General features: G+C 38.8%; 2 protein-coding genes across 2 annotated transcripts in view; both read left to right on the top strand.

Annotated features, from left to right (window-relative positions):
• Window positions 1-14: 14 nt before the first annotated feature.
• LOC146478765 (putative E3 ubiquitin-protein ligase HECTD2) lies at window positions 15-7,922 on the top strand. The gene is made up of 8 exons (XM_085112371.1): window positions 15-1,722; window positions 2,430-2,659; window positions 3,468-3,531; window positions 3,874-4,098; window positions 4,730-4,850; window positions 5,284-5,570; window positions 5,976-6,146; window positions 6,613-7,922. Exons 1-8 carry the CDS (start codon window positions 193-195, stop codon window positions 7,018-7,020), a joined length of 3,036 nt encoding a protein of 1,011 aa, XP_084968497.1. The 5' UTR covers window positions 15-192; the 3' UTR covers window positions 7,021-7,922.
• A 3,246-nt stretch (window positions 7,923-11,168) lies between these two features.
• Window positions 11,169-16,346, top strand: part of LOC146478756 (L-2-hydroxyglutarate dehydrogenase, mitochondrial-like) — a 52,420-nt gene continuing 47,242 nt past the window's right edge. The window contains exons 1-7 of the mRNA XM_085112358.1: window positions 11,169-11,381; window positions 12,076-12,209; window positions 12,911-13,062; window positions 13,442-13,573; window positions 14,133-14,246; window positions 15,004-15,058; window positions 15,162-15,199. Of these exons, the coding sequence (XP_084968484.1) occupies window positions 11,299-11,381; window positions 12,076-12,209; window positions 12,911-13,062; window positions 13,442-13,573; window positions 14,133-14,246; window positions 15,004-15,058; window positions 15,162-15,199 (708 nt within the window). The 5' untranslated portion in view covers window positions 11,169-11,298. The remainder of the gene's footprint in view (window positions 11,382-12,075; window positions 12,210-12,910; window positions 13,063-13,441; window positions 13,574-14,132; window positions 14,247-15,003; window positions 15,059-15,161; window positions 15,200-16,346) is intronic.

Below are 16,346 nucleotides of genomic sequence, written 5' to 3'. Positions count from 1 at the left end.
CGGCAACGATGGCGGCGTTTTTGTTCTGGAATGAGTGACGGAAGAATAACGCAAACCGACTCTGAAAGTGTAAAATTGTACAACTTAGAGGCTTCGCTCAAACGAAACCGAGTCGCTCCCTGTTCTTGATGTTCACGGAACAAACTTGTTTTTGTTTTTCGAAGGAGATATTTGCGCTGATATTAGGTTAGAATGGATGATGTTTTGAGCAGTCACGCCGTTGTGTCAACGAGACCACCAAAAATTCCGATGGCTCATTCGAAAAGACATTCACTGCAATCTGGGGATTCGATCACCAAGTTTCACAAACTGAAGAAACACGCCAGTCAACCCAAGCTTCGAAGAGATGTGCTAAGCGGCTCGCTGACTAGTCTAAATTTGGATAGCTCGAAGAAATATTCTAGTTTGGCTCAGATAAACTCACTAAAAGCCAGTGCAAAAACACTGAGTGCCAGCAATCTTGCAGCCATTTCAGACTCAAATCTATCTCTGAAGGAAGCTATGCCTTTAAGAAGTTACGATCAGCCCAATTCATCGTTCTCGGAGATCAAGAGCCATTTTGAAGATTTAGTGAAGTGCTATTATCACCAACTAACCAAGGGCTGTGGTGATGAGGATTGTAAAAACAAGTTTTGTTTTTCCAACAAGGATGGGGTTCGGTTTACTTCTGACGTTGCTGGAGTGATGAGTATAGAATTGGCCACAAGAAGTAAACAATATGTCTGTATTAAGAAGAGTCAAAAACATGGCCCTTTGCCCGCAAATCTGTTTGATGGAGAACCTGACAAAGCGAGACCATTTCTTCACTGTATGTTCTCAACAACACCATTCAAGACACTTTTTCAGCCCTGTCCTCCGAGAAAAAATTCTGCTGTTGGTTGGAACTTATCAACCCACCAGAATGACTCTAAGAGAAAAATGATAGAAATTCAGGTGAATGGATCTTCAGACATATTAAACTCTAAAACTGAAACAAACGATAGTGGAAAGCTTCATACCACTGAGAGATCTGACAAAAGAGGAACAAGTGTATCCTCATTTGAAGTCAAAGATGAACCAATAAGACATGTTTTCACTCTCGACACAGAATTTTCAAAAGTGAATTTGTCTGGTAATCTAATGAACGAGCATTCGTTGCCTGGAATGCCACCAGAGCTGTTCAGCTCAAACAGTTCACTAAATGACATCATTGACTTGGAAGAGTTTGAGAAAGAATGTGCGCTTGAGATGTCTTCAGGTCACGTCATTCAAGAGTTTTCATTAACCCACCTAACACTACCAATGCTTAAGTCATCCATTGAAAATTATGAGCAGTGCAAAGACCCTGCTTTTCTTATCAACACTATCAGGACAGTGTTTACATCATCTGAAGCATTGAATGATAGTTTTAGAACAGCGAAAGGAGAGGCTCATGATTCCTTGGATGTTCTTGCAGTGAGGGAAGCGTACAAACTTCTTCTTGATCTGGAACCCAAGGACATGTTTATTCAAGCCCTTCTGAATTCCCTAGAAATACATCTTGCTGCACTAAGCTCAATGATTCTAAATCCTGACGAGGTCGTTCAGTTAGTCATTTTAATAGAGAACCCTCTGGTGCAAGAATCACAAGCTCTTTTGCGGAAACTTTGTCAAGTGTTGAGTGACCTCCCAACAGACTCACGGCAGGCTCTGATTGGTGTTTTTTCAAGCTTTGATGTGGATTCCTTCAAGCACTTAATTCAGGTACAGCCACAAGATAATAGTTTAGGAAAGTTAATTTATAAAATGTTGACTAAAAAATGAGATTGATTTGAGACGTAGGGCCTGTTCACATGAAGGTAGGGGACCTCAGGAAGGTGAGGTACCCTACCTCGGTGTAGCCTATGTGTAGCTGTTTCTTCGGGTGGGGGGGGGGGGGCATGGCTACACGTAGGCTCGCCTAGGTGGGGTAACCAATCTCTCCGTACAATTTTTTTTCTTGATTTTTTCATATGAGAAGCGGGGTACCCCACCGAGGTGGGTTGCCTGGTCAGCTGGGCCGGGTAACCGTTTAGCTGGGGTGAGTTTTCTCCATGTGAATGCTGAAGGTGGGGTAACCCGCCTGATTCTGAATTTCTGAATTCCGCCAAAGCCTGCCAAAACAACATGACTGCCACCCACTACAAGCCTGGCGAGCATTTCAGCCGATTTTATCTTCAAAATGTCGAGAAAAACAGTTTTAGTAAAAAAAAAAAAAAAAAAAAAATACTAACCACGTGATAGCATTTTAAACCTCACCCCAGTGCCCCGGGGCTGCATGTAAAGGTTCAGTGTGCTAATTATCACATCTTCTTTAATTCTTTGGATCATAATTTTATAGTTCTGATCTAGTGGCTTTGGCTGGAAGAAAGGGGAGGTAAGTACCTTGACTGAAATAATCAAGGTGTTTTTATTTTGACCCTCTTTATTAGGTTCTTCAGATGTACTTGGGCAGCCTTGTTTCTCCTGGTCAGTGTAGTAAGGCACACCTGTTGGAAGCTTGTAAAGCTCTGAACATACTCTATGACACCTGTTACCGGCTTAACAAGAGGAGAAAAGAGGAGTTTGTCCCACTTTCGGAGTTCTACAGTGAAGATCTCTCACTCAAAATGGATTTCAAGAAGGAATATGAATATTGGAGGACATTGAATCACACCAAAGGGTGAGCACCATCAGATAAGCTACAGTCTGCATCACTGAAATGTTGCATGACTGAGAAGGGTGTGTGAAGGCTATAAGAGAATGGAAAGAAGGGCTAAGAATGAGCTCGTTGCAGCAAACGGTCACATGGTACAAAAAACAACTTGCAGGAGAGCAAGCTATGCACTGGGACATCCAAAACAAAGCGACTTCATCCAGTCAAATTTGAATTTTCTTTGTTTTGGATGCCCCAGTGCATAGCTTGATCTCCAGCAAGGTGTTCTTTGTACCATATGGCCATTAGCTGCAAAGGGTTCATTGGGTGAAATTCACTTTTCAGTTTTTTTAGTTTGCCATAAAAATTTTGAACATACAGAATTATACAAAAATAGTGAGAACAAGTGGATAGGAATTCTACCTTGAAACCAAAATGCATATGTGGTGCTTGGTTTCCTCAATGAATGGAATTTTTTAGAAAGCAAGAGTGTGAGCTTGAAATGATTAATTTTCAAAAAAGAAGAAGGAAAAGAAAAAGGTGTTGAATGTTTTGAGAAGAGAAGTTTTGTTTTGTTAGTCTAGACTGAAAAGAAGAAACAGAAGAAGTGTTGTGGATGTCTAAGCTGAACGTGTTGGAAAGAACAGAAAATTATTTCAAGTTTATAGTTCTGTAACCAGTATTTCGTTACTAAAGAAGAAAAGAAGCACGTGAGGCTTGAGTCAATGACATAGAGAAAGGAACATACAAGAAGCTACGTAGAAGTTTGGGTTGAGTAGGAACTGTATGAAAGATGGTGTTCCAGAAAAATCACTATCTTCTACTTTCTTTTCAGATTGAAAAGCCGGCAGAAGTTATCTCTTCTTGATTATCCATTTCTTCTGGATCCAACTTCAAAGGTAAGATGAAACATCACTTTACCAGTCCTGAAATGTGACTGCTGAATTCAAATGATTTCCAAGAAAGGGAAAACCGAATAGAGGTCTATTCAAACCAGTTTCCGTCTGAACATTTTAGTAGTGAGTCAGCAAGCGCTAGTTTTGTATTCATCTGGCTCTTATCTTATTTCATTTTATTGTTGTATTTCAATTTATAGTGTCCTCCTTCAGTGGTGTACAACAGCTCAGTGTTTAAATTTTGTCACTCGTATAAAGTTTTCTCTGACTCTTTTGAACCTTCTACGCAAGTAAAATACCAAGCCATGTTGTTCATCTTTTCACCCTCTCCTGTCATTCCTGTAGGTGCGAGTGTTGAAAATTGATGCAGTATCACAGATGAGAGTGGAGTACCAAAATGCGATTGTGCATCAAGCTCGCGTACAACAAGCACAAAGAATACGGGAAGAGGCTCAGAAGAATGACAACGACTTGGAGGATGCAGTCAAGTCAGCCATGTGTCCGTTTCTTGTGCTGGAAGTTCGCCGTGATCATCTGATCGAGGACACATTAAACCAGATCCATCTTAAGGTTTGAAAAACTTACTGTGCGCTTATTTGGGTTAAAAACTTAACTCAGGTTGTGAGTTCCAAAGCTGATGCACGCTGAACCAGAAAGCGCGTTAGTATAATATGCAGCGTTAACTTTAGGAACTTCTAGGAAAAAGGAATTATTTAAGTGTGGGTGACATTGCCAGAGCAATTATACTTGTACAAAAAACTGAAGGAGTTACCCTATTAAAAAAAAGGTTTCTTATCTTTTATCTTATAATACTTCGTGAGGTAATAATACTTACAGAGCCTAGAGTAAAGCAATGAAGGGATTCATTGGAAGGAGTTTTTAGAGAGAACAGAAGTTGCAGAAATGAGTCGAAAAGCAGTGTTCTATGTCACGTGTAGCTTTTACGAAGCAGGAAGACCATGCAGTATTGAGTATTGCAAACTGATCGCGTCGGGGAATAATTCTGATAAGGTTTGTCTTTTGATGTAGATATATCCTAATCCAAATACGGTCAACTTATCTTATCTCTACGTATGAAAGCTTGGAGATTTGTTCCAGACCTTTTCCATAGCCCGCATGGGCACGTTGCTGGACTAACTCGCATAGAAATGTGAACAGTTTTCTTTTTAAGATGATTTTATTGTTTGTTTTCTTATGACAGGAGTTTGACTTGAAGAAGCCACTGAAGATCAAGTATGTTGGCGGTGGAGAGCAGGGACTCGACATGGGAGGCCTGCAGAAGGAATTCTTCCATATGATCATGGAGGCTGTTTTTGACCCTGGTAAATATATTTCACTTTTTCCAATCGCCTTCCAGGCTTGAAACTTCATGCTATAAGTCCAAAACAAATAGAAAGCAAGAAACAAAAATCAATAACGTTCTGTAAATTGAAGTGATGGTAAATTTTGCTAAAAGGGAATTTTGAGAAAGTAAAAGGGTAAGATGCTTATTGAAGACAAAAGAAATAAAAGTGAATTACTTGATAGAACGTCACCCACAAGCTTGAAACGTCGTACAGAAATAACTTTAGGTGTTGGAAGGTTTGTTGTCCTTTAAATTGAAGAGTTTGTCAACATTTTGAAATCTGCTTTCACGAGTTTTCAAGTCATGATATTTTGTTGTGTCAATGTAGCCTGCGAGCCCCAATCCTGCCCTCGCGCACGCTATATGAAGGCAGTTAATTTCTAATTTAATCATTTGTGTCCTGCGCTTAGGCTATGGAATGTTTACCAACATCGAGGAAAGTCAAAGCGTGTGGCTCAACAGCTCGTCCCTAGAGTCGGAGAAGGAGTTTGAGTTGGTTGGTATTCTACTGGGTCTGGCCATCTACAATGGCATCATATTAGACGTCCGTTTTCCTTTGGTGATTTACAAGAAGCTTCAAGGCGAGAAACTTGATTTGCAGGATCTTATGAGCGTCCAGCCTTCCTTGGCTAAGAGTTTGATGCAACTTCTGGAGTTTGATGGAGACGTGGAAGATACGTTTTGCTACACTTTTCAGGTAATTTGTAATTCATATTGCTAAGTTGCATTTTGAAACACCCTGTCAACAAGGATGCGTGTTCGCTGGAAAAAGCAAATTAATTAGTCTTCGTGTTGCGAGGTGGATTTTGATGGGTCAGTTGCACAATAGAAAAGGGGATTAGTTTTGTAAAGAAACTTTGGTGCTGCGTCGGTGGGGGGTAGAAACGAATGTTTGGTTTATCAACAGAGTTGATAACTTAAGGAAAATTGGCCACCATAAAGAGATTCGTTAGCCCTTCGCCTGAGCGAATCAAGGAATTGTGGGTTGTACGTGTTTATATAGTGAGCAGTGGAGATACGCTATTGGTGGGAGCACTGGTTGACTCGTTGTTCACAATACAGGTCAGAACGCGTTTTAAAAACGTGTATTCTTTTATTGCAGGTTTCATCAAGCGAATTTGGTAACCTTCATAGTGTTGAACTTGTTCCGAACGGAGAGAACATCCTTGTTACTAACAGCAACAGACAGCAGTTCGTATCACTGTATGTGGATCATCTGCTTGTCAAGTCTGTTGAACGACAGTTCAGGGCTTTTTTTCGGGGCTTTCATAAGGTAGGTACTATGGACGGTCATTTTTCAGATTTTTTTCAAATCAATCTGCACGTGAGTCATTCTAACAGTCTTTCAATATCTATGTGGTTTTCTTTTTACGACACAAATTGAAAAAAGGGTCAGCGTTTGTATACGTCACAACGTTGGCCATAACCTCTGGGAGGGTAGGGTCAGGAACCGTACAAGTTTGAGGTCATTGCTTTTGGGGAGGGGAGGGGGGGGGGCAAGTAGTGAGCGTACACTTTAGGGGACTCAGTAGTAGCAGCAAGCTTATAGTATAATTGTGAACCGAAAAGGTTCGTTACTTTCGGGGTCGGAGGTTAGGAAGTGAGCTTTCTTTCGTTTCTTTCTTTTTGAGTTTTAATAGCACACAGACACTTTTTGGGGGTGCGTTTGGAAATGGTGGAAAGTTGCGGAACAGATTAAGGGGGGTGCATGTTAAAGTTTTCATCTTATCTTATCTCAGGTATGCGGTGGGGAGGCGCTCACTTTGTTTCGCCCTGATGAACTGGAACTCCTGATCTGTGGCTGTCCTGTGATTGATTTCCATGAGCTTGAACTAGCAGCAACCTATGATGAGGGCTATAACCACAACCATCCCACAGTACACATGCTCTGGAAGGTGGTCAACGAAATGACCTTGGAGCAGAAGAAGGCCTTCTTAATGTTCGTCACTGGAAGTGATCGGGTACCTCTGAAGGGACTTCTGAACTTGACTTTTATAGTTCAGCGACACGGGGAGGACTCGGACCGACTTCCAGCGGCGTTAACCTGTTTTAACCGGCTTCTCCTTCCTGAGTACAGTTCTAGAGAGAAGTTGAAGGAACGGCTGATTGTTGCTATTGAAAACTGCAAAGGATTCGGTCTCACCTGAAATGGTGTTAACTAAAGGACACGTATCGATCAATCGGTCCGATTTGGCGAGCGGTCGAAAATTGGCTCGATTTATAAAGTCTTTGTCAGTGCTACAGATTTTTTTTAACCAGGCTGATTTTCACCCGCGCATCACCAACATAAAAACAAATCGGCCGAGAAATTGCAACGTGTAAATTGTCTCATGCGATAGGACTTTTTCACTATGGCGTCATTTTACTACAACTACCAGAATCCTCTGGTTTTTGTTTTCTCAAGCTAATTAGAACTGTTCTTTGGTGTCCACTGGGATTACAAAATTTGAATTTAAGAAGGAAAACGAAATAATTCTGGTAGTTGTAGTAAGATGACGCCATCATGAAAATGGCCTATTGAACATACTAATCGGGCCGGTACGCTGGTAGGTGTAAATTAATTTTAAACAGAATCCAGCTTGTCCAAAACCACTTTGCTTTTTGGGCAAGCTTCTCTCGAGTTGTATATGCCATCCTGACGCATTTTCCTTGTTGGTCAAGTTCTGTTGTGGTTAGATTTTTATTTTGTGACCAAAGAGCCATTCTAATTTAGGACAAGTAGGCATAAAACTCACTTGCCCGAAAGCAAACTCTACTTTCTATGATAACCAAAACAGGGCCCAGTCGCTCGAAGCATGGTTAGCGCTAACCCGGGTTAAATACCATGACAACCTATAGGTCTATAGGTTTTAATACCTCTTAACCAATGGTTAGCGCTAACCATGCTTCGAGCAACTCAGCCCAGAACATTTTGTGCTCTCTGCAACTTGGGTGCTTTACTGTAAAACTAACATGACGCTGGCAATCACAGTAACGGAGTGAACGCAGTGAACCAATCAGAACTGGATTTAACCAGTTGATTTGAAAAAAAAAAAACAAAAAACAACAACAACAGCAAAAAAAACAAAAACAAAAGCCCCATCGGTGACAAGCACTGGTGAATACCACACCGGTGCCAAGCGCGGGAAAACAAGAAACTGGTGCCAACTGCCAAACGTTCTGCCAGGCGCGGGAAAACACGAAATGGCTTGCCGGAAACTGATGCCGACACACGTTGCAGCCGGATATTGGCACGAGTTTTTCAAACATATTTGAGTCTATCCATGTAAAACGAAATTAACGTACCGTTAGTTGTGGGTATCATTGAGAAAGCACTCTGACGTGGTGTTTAAATAATATTCAAGTATAAAAGAATAAGATAAAGGATAAATCCCATTCCTGTGATTGGGTAAGTCTTGAATTCCGAACTGAGAAAGGAGACATTCTATCTTGCTTACGTGTGTATAATAAGACTAACGGTGTTACTGACTGTAACCTTTAAAACTTTTTGGGTTTGAAGTACAAAGGTTTAAATGAAAAAGTGACGGACAATCATTGGAACTATTCAGTTTAAAGTAAAAAATTCTGAACCTCATTTTGTACCAGACAACATATTTTGATTGATTCCACTTTTTATGTGTAAATAGTGTCAAATTTTGTGTGGAAATACTGTATTAGTAAACTATAAAACATACTTTATGAAGATCAACATTTTGGTTATATTGCGTTTGCTTTTTAACTCGTGAATGCGCGTAGCGCAATGAACGAGTTATAGCGATAGCTGACTGTGGACTTGGTCGGTCGGTCGGTCGGTCGGTCGGTCGGTTTTGTCGTTAACTTTCGGGCGTGCGCAGTGAATGAGTTTTAAATTCAATTAGTGGAAAAAACACGCGAACATTTGTTGTTCACGGTGCATCAGGAAATTCTTATTCAATATGTTGAGAATAATTTGACGATCATTTAGTGCAAGAATGGAGATTTTTCGTTCAATCTGAGCAAAGTTACAAGTTTTTTCTTTTTTCCAGAAAGTCCGGGGTCGTAAACTCAATTAGTGAAAAAAAAAAACGTAAAAATTTTTTTCACGACGCGTCAGAATTCTTTCATTCATTCTGTAGAGAATAATTTGACAATCATTTTAGTGTAAGAATGGAGATTTTTCGTTGAATCTGAGCAAAGTTATAGGTTTTTTTCGTTTTTTTTCTACAGAGTGCGGTTTCTTTTAAGAATTAAAAATAATTTAATTTAGAAATAATTGAATTAAAAATAATTTAATTTGTCAGTTTTCACGCGAAAGTGGAACGTGCCATGTCACGCATCATTGACGTCGTAAACAAAATTATGCAAATTTCTGGTGTAATGAACGCTTTAAGATCTTGTCAGCTTTCATGGAGGTTTCAAAGGGAAAAATGTTTCATTTTCGAAATTTACAACTGGTAATTTATGGGAAAGCAAAAGGACGCGGTCGATAAATAATTCTTATTTAGCAAGAGCTTGTCATAGTTCATTATTTTTACTTGAGGATTGCGTGGACTGAACTCCAAAGGAAAAATTTCACGCATTTATGTCGGGCATGAAATGTAATGCGATACTTTGTTGAACATATTTCCCTTTGTGAGATCGGCTTGCCCTACAGTAATTTTGTAATTTTAATTCCCAAAAAAACTTCACTTGCCGGGCAAGTGATGGTCAGAATCCATTAGCCCGATCGCAAAATCCAGTAGCCCCGGACTATCGGGGAACATGAATTTGCATGACGTAGCTGCACATAGCGTGCTTCTATGAACTTTGAATAAAAAAAAACACGTGATTTTTTTTTTTAATCGGTGCATCAGAGAATAGTTTGACAATCATTTTTATAGTACAAGAATGGTTATTTTTCGTTACATAATCGGGCAAAGATATAATTTCTTTTAGCTTTCAAGGAAGTTTCCGTGGCCGTCTAAATTTCAATTACTATGTGTCATCTGCATTCACGAGTTGGCTCACAGGAGCCTTTGATCTAATTATGCTGTTAACTGGAGACCTACTGCGCATGCGTTACTTGGGCAAACGGACAGGTTTGTGACATCTTCTTCACAACCTTTGGGTGGCTTTCGATCCATCTGGCCCATCATATAACATAACAAATGAGTGAACTCATTGCAAAGCAGAGGGGGCGACCGGCGCCGTTTACATGGCACTGTTAGTCGAGAGAACAAAAGAACGAACAAAACAAAACAATAGGCCTTATCACGGTTTTCGACGCCATTTTTGACGGGTAGGCAGACAGGCTTGAAATAAGAGTGTTTGTATGGAAATCCGATGTCACATAATTTTCATAAAACATCGCTTCTGAAAAATTCATGAATTGGAAACTTTTGGCACTAGGAAAAGGATTTTAGGAACAAAATTGGAGTGATGTAGCTGTGACAGAAAGCGTCCAGTCGTGTTTTGAACTTTCCATACATTTCCCTGTATTTTTTCCCGCGAACTATTTTTAGTAGCAGCTCACTGCTGGTTTGCTATACAGACAAATGTATGGAAAGTTCAAAACACGACTGGACACTCTCTGTCACAGCTACATCCCTCTAATTTTGTTCTTAAAATCCTTTTCCTAGTGCCAAAAGTTTCCATTCATGAATTTTTCAGAAGCGATGTTTTATGAAAATTATTTGACATCGGATTTCCATACAAACACTCTAATTTCAAGCCTGTTTGCCTACCCGTCAAAATGGCGTCGAAAACCGTGATAAGGCCTATTCTCCTCGACACAAAAGCAATGGAGCTGCAGGCTATCAGGGTCCAGTGAAAATTGAGCTTAAAACAAGTGCAGGCCTACTGAAGAAGAGACCTGCCTGTCGATTCGCGGGGTGTACTAATTTTCGCTCTAAACTCTCTTGGAATTCGCCCCCCCGGGGGGGGGGATACTCCCTTATAAGAGGCTAATGGGGATGTGCCGCTGGATGGGGTCGCATTTTCACGACTGGATTGACTAGAATGGGGTTGCATTTTCAGTAGTGTTACTAGAATGGGGTCGCACATTTTCGGATTTTTGGGGTAAGAAAAAAAAAATAAATAGAAAGTGACTTAGTTGGGATCGCGAAAATTACATTTTCCCAAAAAGTGACTAAGATGGGGTCTATAACTGGCCACAAAAAAGACTATAATGGGGCAGGGGCTCTGAGAGGCCAGCGGCACATACCCAGCAAAACTGAACCCAAATACCCCCCCCGGGGAATTCGCCCAATTAAGCTGCCTCGGCACGCTGTAAGTGCCTACATTTTTTTTGTTATTAGACCCAGTACGACGCGACTGAAGGAACGCCTGGCATAATCTTAAAATCTTTGAACAAGAAGGTGAAGTTGTCTTGTTTTGCAGTTTTGGAGACAACAAATACCTTGTGGATACGTTAATTCGCTTGCTGATTATCAAATACATGTAAGGTATGACTTGATCTCGACCTGAAAATGCTTGGTATGAAAGGAAACGCTCTTCTGCAGCGAAATTTTATTCAAAAGACAACTGGTCTTTTGAGACGTCGAGTGCAAGGGTAAGGCATTCATTTTTTCGAGTCAGATGCTCTAGTTATATAATGCGCCGATCAGTTCGAGAAGGCAACATTCCAAGGCAATACCCCGGGAATTTGAACTTTCGAAAATTAGCTTGTTCAAATTCTTCCTAGCGCTGAATTTGACGATCAGATGCCCTTCCCCAAAACAATCTCCAATTTTTGGTATACACTATTTGGAAACTGGTTCATTCACTTTCAGTCAAAGTTTCAGGTAAGATTCAAATTCCCTACCCTCTGAAGGCCTTTCGAGTCACATGCCCCACTCCCCAGGCGTGGAAAATAGTCAAATGCCCAGGGTATGCCGGGGGGGGAGTATGTTTCAGGTTTGAATTGATTGTGGTGAACCAGGGCATTTTCTAGATTCGCTGATCACATGTATACTGCTGGGATATTTTATGTCCAAAGCACTGTGTGTGGAGATAAACAAAGAGACAAGAAAAATTGCCGCCGCAGAAAGATTAATGTTTATCATGGTTTGAGTGTGGGATGAAGAAAAATACAGCATACGCGTAAGAGTCATATCCACATTTCATCGTAAGCTTTTATGACATTTTGGGAGACCATCAGTTCCCATGCTAATTTACAAAATCTTTAATTTGCAAATGTCACTGTTTATTACACCCATTTTGTAATTTACATTTTAAAATTGGAATAAATGTTAAATCTTTGACAGATGCCTTGCTACCCAAGCAACATATGATTTAGTTATTGTTGGAGGAGGAATTATCGGACTTGGGACAGCCAGAGAACTGATCCTCAGGCACCCTACGCTAAAGCTTGCACTGGTAGAAAAAGAAACAGAGTTATGTGAGTTGAAGACCTGTCAAATAGTCTGAAATAATAATAAGATTTTTGCAGACCTAGCACAGCCTATTTTACCTTCACTAGATTCCAGTGAACCAACCAAAGTGGAGGGGGGAGGGGAGGGTGGGGAGGCTAAATTAAATTAAATTAAATTTAAAACTGGAGTTTTCAGACAGTTTCACATGGAATGTTACAGGACATAAAGTAAACTTAAGAAAGTCTTCTGTGGTTGTTGTACATTTAAGACACTTTAAAATTCTTAGCTTTAGGTCATCTAATTACAACTGTCAGCCATTACTCATGATTAAGGCCATTGCTGTGTCAGCCTTTTCTACTGATCTGAATGTTGAACAATTTTAACAGTTGAGTTTTAATATTTCACTTTGGTTTTGTTTTATTTTTTAATCAATATTATTCAAAAATTAGATTTTTTAAATTATTTTATTTTGACTAAATTAGTCGTAGTAATGTTGAAGTAAAAATTTACAACTGGGGATGTCATAATCATCATCATCATTGTCATCATCATCATCTCTATTAAGCTAGTAAGGCTGGTGAGACATCGCCAACTAGTTTATGTCTTTCTTATGCCTATTCATTCTCCTTTTTTGAAGTTTGTTCCTGTGATCTTAGCCTGAAGAGGCTAATAAAAGAAAGTAATCACTGGTAGTAAAATTACTACACTTGTTTGTTTGTTTGTTTAGCTGTTCACCAGTCTGGCAAAAACAGTGGTGTTATCCACTGTGGTATTTACTACACCCCAGGCTCCCTGAAGGCCAAGCTGTGTGTAGAGGGAATGGACCTAACCTATAAATACTGCGATGAGAAGAATATACCTTACAAAAAGTGTGGAAAGGTACAGCAAACTAAACTGAGATATTTCTAGGCAGAAAAAAAAAAAGAAAACAAATGAATGTTTGAGTGCACTGCTGTGTTTCTGGGTCTCATAAAATAATGTGTGATGAGCTGCTTTCATTTCCATACTGATAACTTTCCACTGCCAAGATCTGGATAGTGTCTTTGATTGGTTTCCAGTTGTTTCATTCTACTGAGTAAAAACGCTTTGAAAATGAATTTTTGTGGGCCTTTGTACAAGGTCCCATTTTGATTCTGAATGTAACTACATGTACCAGCAAAGTTAAGAATTTTTTTTACCAAAGTTTAAATTATATATCAGGGGTTTTTTGGTTCAAGCTCATGCCTCAGGACTGTCTTATGCATGATCCATTTTCTAGATAATAGTGGCTGTTGAAAAGAAAGAGTTACCACAGCTTGAGAAATTGTATCAGCGAGGTCTGGAAAATGGAGTAAAAGACCTTAAAATCCTGAACTCCAAGGAAATTAAGGAAGTAGAGCCATATTGTGAGGTGAGAATGACTTGTTTTCAAATTCTTTCCCGATTTTATGTTTGCCTTCCGCCGCTGATGACCTGTTTAATTAAGTTACTTACTTTTCTCAGCTATAACAAAGTTACTGTCCTTCTTGTTTATTATTTAATAGGTGAAGACATTTCTTTTCTTATTTCTTTTGTTATAACCTGGGCCCAGTTGTTCAAAAGGCAATTAACACTTTTTTTCCAATTAAACATTAATCAAGGTTTTCATCTTGCTCATTAGAAATGTTTTTAAAAGCTAATGTTTTAGCTGGTGGTAAAGAAAAGTCTAAGTAAAAATAAATAATTATTGAAGAACAAAAAAAAATGTTTTTGAATGTGAAATACATGTATATGAAACATATGTTTTGGACTGCAGATGAAAGATCTTTGTAAAGAGTCTTAATTGATAAGTAATTAAACTGAACCAAAGTTCATATTGTAACTGTGACCATATGTGTTTTGTCAGCTTTTTGAAAAAGTAAACTTTAAGATGATTGATTAATATTGGGAATGAGTTTTAGGTAACTGTTTTGCTTAATTTTTGTTCAAAGGGTTTGTCAGCCATCCTTTCGCCCAACACTGGTATTCTGGATTGGGCAGAAGTGGCTAAAAGTTACGGAGCTGACTTCAGGAAGGCTGGTGGTGACATCTATACTGGATATGAGGTAATAATAGTAATCTATTATTCAAAAAATAGCTTAAAACAGGGAAAAATACATTCCACTTTCAGACAAAAGGATGGAAACTCACTTCCTTACATTTAGATTTAAATGGAAAATCTTTATCTTATATCAGAACAAAACCTCAAAAACTCTAGCTCTTATCTCAAAACAAGATGGCTCTGAACCATGCTCTCTTTGGCAACATAAATTTTTACCCAGGGATGATCATTAATTTTAGAAATACATTTTTTGCCTTTCAAAGTAGTCAAGACTCAGAATTGCAATAGCTAGTGATTCAGCTCCTCACCCCTATTGACTGCCCTGCCTAAACTATTTAGGTACTACTCACATACCCCTCCCTCAGGATAGATGTTTACAATGTATAAAAGGTATGGTTACGTAGTGTAGTATTTTGAGTTACAAAGTTACAGGGTGTGCCAATTCCTAATAATACTCCGCCATTCTACTTTAGGACTGATTGGTTCAATGTTGTGTACAACAGTTTTAGGGGTGTATCACATTATAAAGTTAACTAAGGAATTTTGTGCTTTGATGCACTGAGTTTTTGGATTGAAGTTCTCTTTAAATTAGGTCCACAATGGACACTGACATATTTAGTGATTTTGGTAAATAATATTGTAAACAGTTTTATTGGTGGGGTATTTCTTTGATCACATTGAGTTTCAGGAATGCACTGTATAGGAATGTATTAAGGTATTATTCCTTTCGAGCATTTTAATGTAGATTTAATTTTTTTCAGGTTACAGACTTCACTTGCAGTCCTGAAAGTAACCGTTCTCAAGATAAAGAAGCAGGTTTACATTTTTTTTCTTGCCATATTTATCTTGTGTATGTTTTGTTATTTGAAATATTGTTTAAAACGTTCAGTTGGTGATAAAAATTCTCTTTTTTGTTCAGGTCACACTTATCCTGTCACAGTGCATGGAAAGAATGTTGTAAGCAGCTATACATTCTTTTTTGTTTCATTGTTCTTTTGTAATATCACTCACTCACATAATCTTCTTCATGCTATGTGGCACTGAAGACATATTTCTACAAAGTATCATCTAACCTGCTATCAAGCCGAATCTTAGCTCTATTTTGCGTTTTGCGTTTCCTGGAGAAAGGCTTTTCAAGCAAAATGAAAATATGTGGAGCTTGATTTTAAGTTATGTATCAATATGCCTAACACTGTATACAACAGAATTTATTTTTATTATTTGTTTTATGTTGTTTTTGTATGGAAATCAAAATAAAATTTCCTTTAGTTATTAATTTTTCTTCCTTGGATTTGAGTTGTACAAAACTGTAAAATTTCTCTTCCAGTTAAAATACAATACCGTGCCAGAGAGGAAGCTGGGGAGAGTGGGGCTATGCTATTAATACAGGGTCCAGTTGTTCAAAGGCCAGATAACTTTATCCAGTGGACAAGTCGCCATCCGTCAGTTCCAATCTGTGCAAAGATTTCAGTATTTCCTCTTGTGCAAGCGAATATGCTCACTCTTACCACAGTTAAGTTTGGGAGTGTACGAAAACCTTGGAAAAGGTTTTACGTGAAGTATATTTTAGACCCTGAATAGTGCCTTATCCAGCGGATAAAGTTATCCGGCCTTTGAACAACTGGGGCCAGGATTGCTAGTTTTGTAGTTTCACTATTCCTGAGTTGTTTTTCATGTGCAGTGGAAGAAAACTGTGGACAAAATTACGACTGGGAATGTTGAATGCACAGTATTGTATCCCACCAGAAGTATACTAATACATCTCAAATACAGGGAAGAAAAATTGATTGGGAACTCTTTTTCAATTTTCATGCCAGAACAACATGAAGAATCAATCAAGCAAATAAAAAAAAATATATTGTATACACGTAAAAGAATTAGCTGTCTTGAATCGCTACTCATTAAATTTAAACAAAGGACAAAAGTACTATTATTGTCAGTTAACTGAGTGGTGTATTGCATAAAAAGAAGTTGTATTTGGGCAAATATGCCACAATTTCAGGGAGAAAGTCACAAGTTACACTTCCTTGGAGCTTTTCAATAATATATAGATTTGACTGATTTCTTTATAATTTTTTAAAAGTCTGAAAGTAGCAAAAAAGCA

Source organism: Pavona decussata, unplaced genomic scaffold (assembly GCF_977016875.1).
Source record: "Pavona decussata unplaced genomic scaffold, jaPavDecu1.1 SCAFFOLD_64, whole genome shotgun sequence".
Classification (NCBI taxonomy): Eukaryota; Metazoa; Cnidaria; class Anthozoa; order Scleractinia; family Agariciidae; genus Pavona; species Pavona decussata.
The sequence above is the reverse complement of the archived record's forward strand: the minus strand, read 5'-3'. Positions and strand labels throughout refer to the sequence as shown.

What these genes read in the sequence shown, in the direction of transcription:
- LOC146478765 (XM_085112371.1), top strand. Translation starts at nt 193, where the DNA reads ATGGATGATGTTTTGAGCAGTCACGCCGTTGTGTCAACGAGACCACCA. An exon ending in TTCTGGATCCAACTTCAAAG is followed by an intron (nt 3,532 to 3,873) that starts GTAAGATGAAAC and finishes TCATTCCTGTAG; the next exon opens with GTGCGAGTGTTGAAAATTGA. An exon ending in TAAACCAGATCCATCTTAAG is followed by an intron (nt 4,099 to 4,729) that starts GTTTGAAAAACT and finishes TTCTTATGACAG; the next exon opens with GAGTTTGACTTGAAGAAGCC.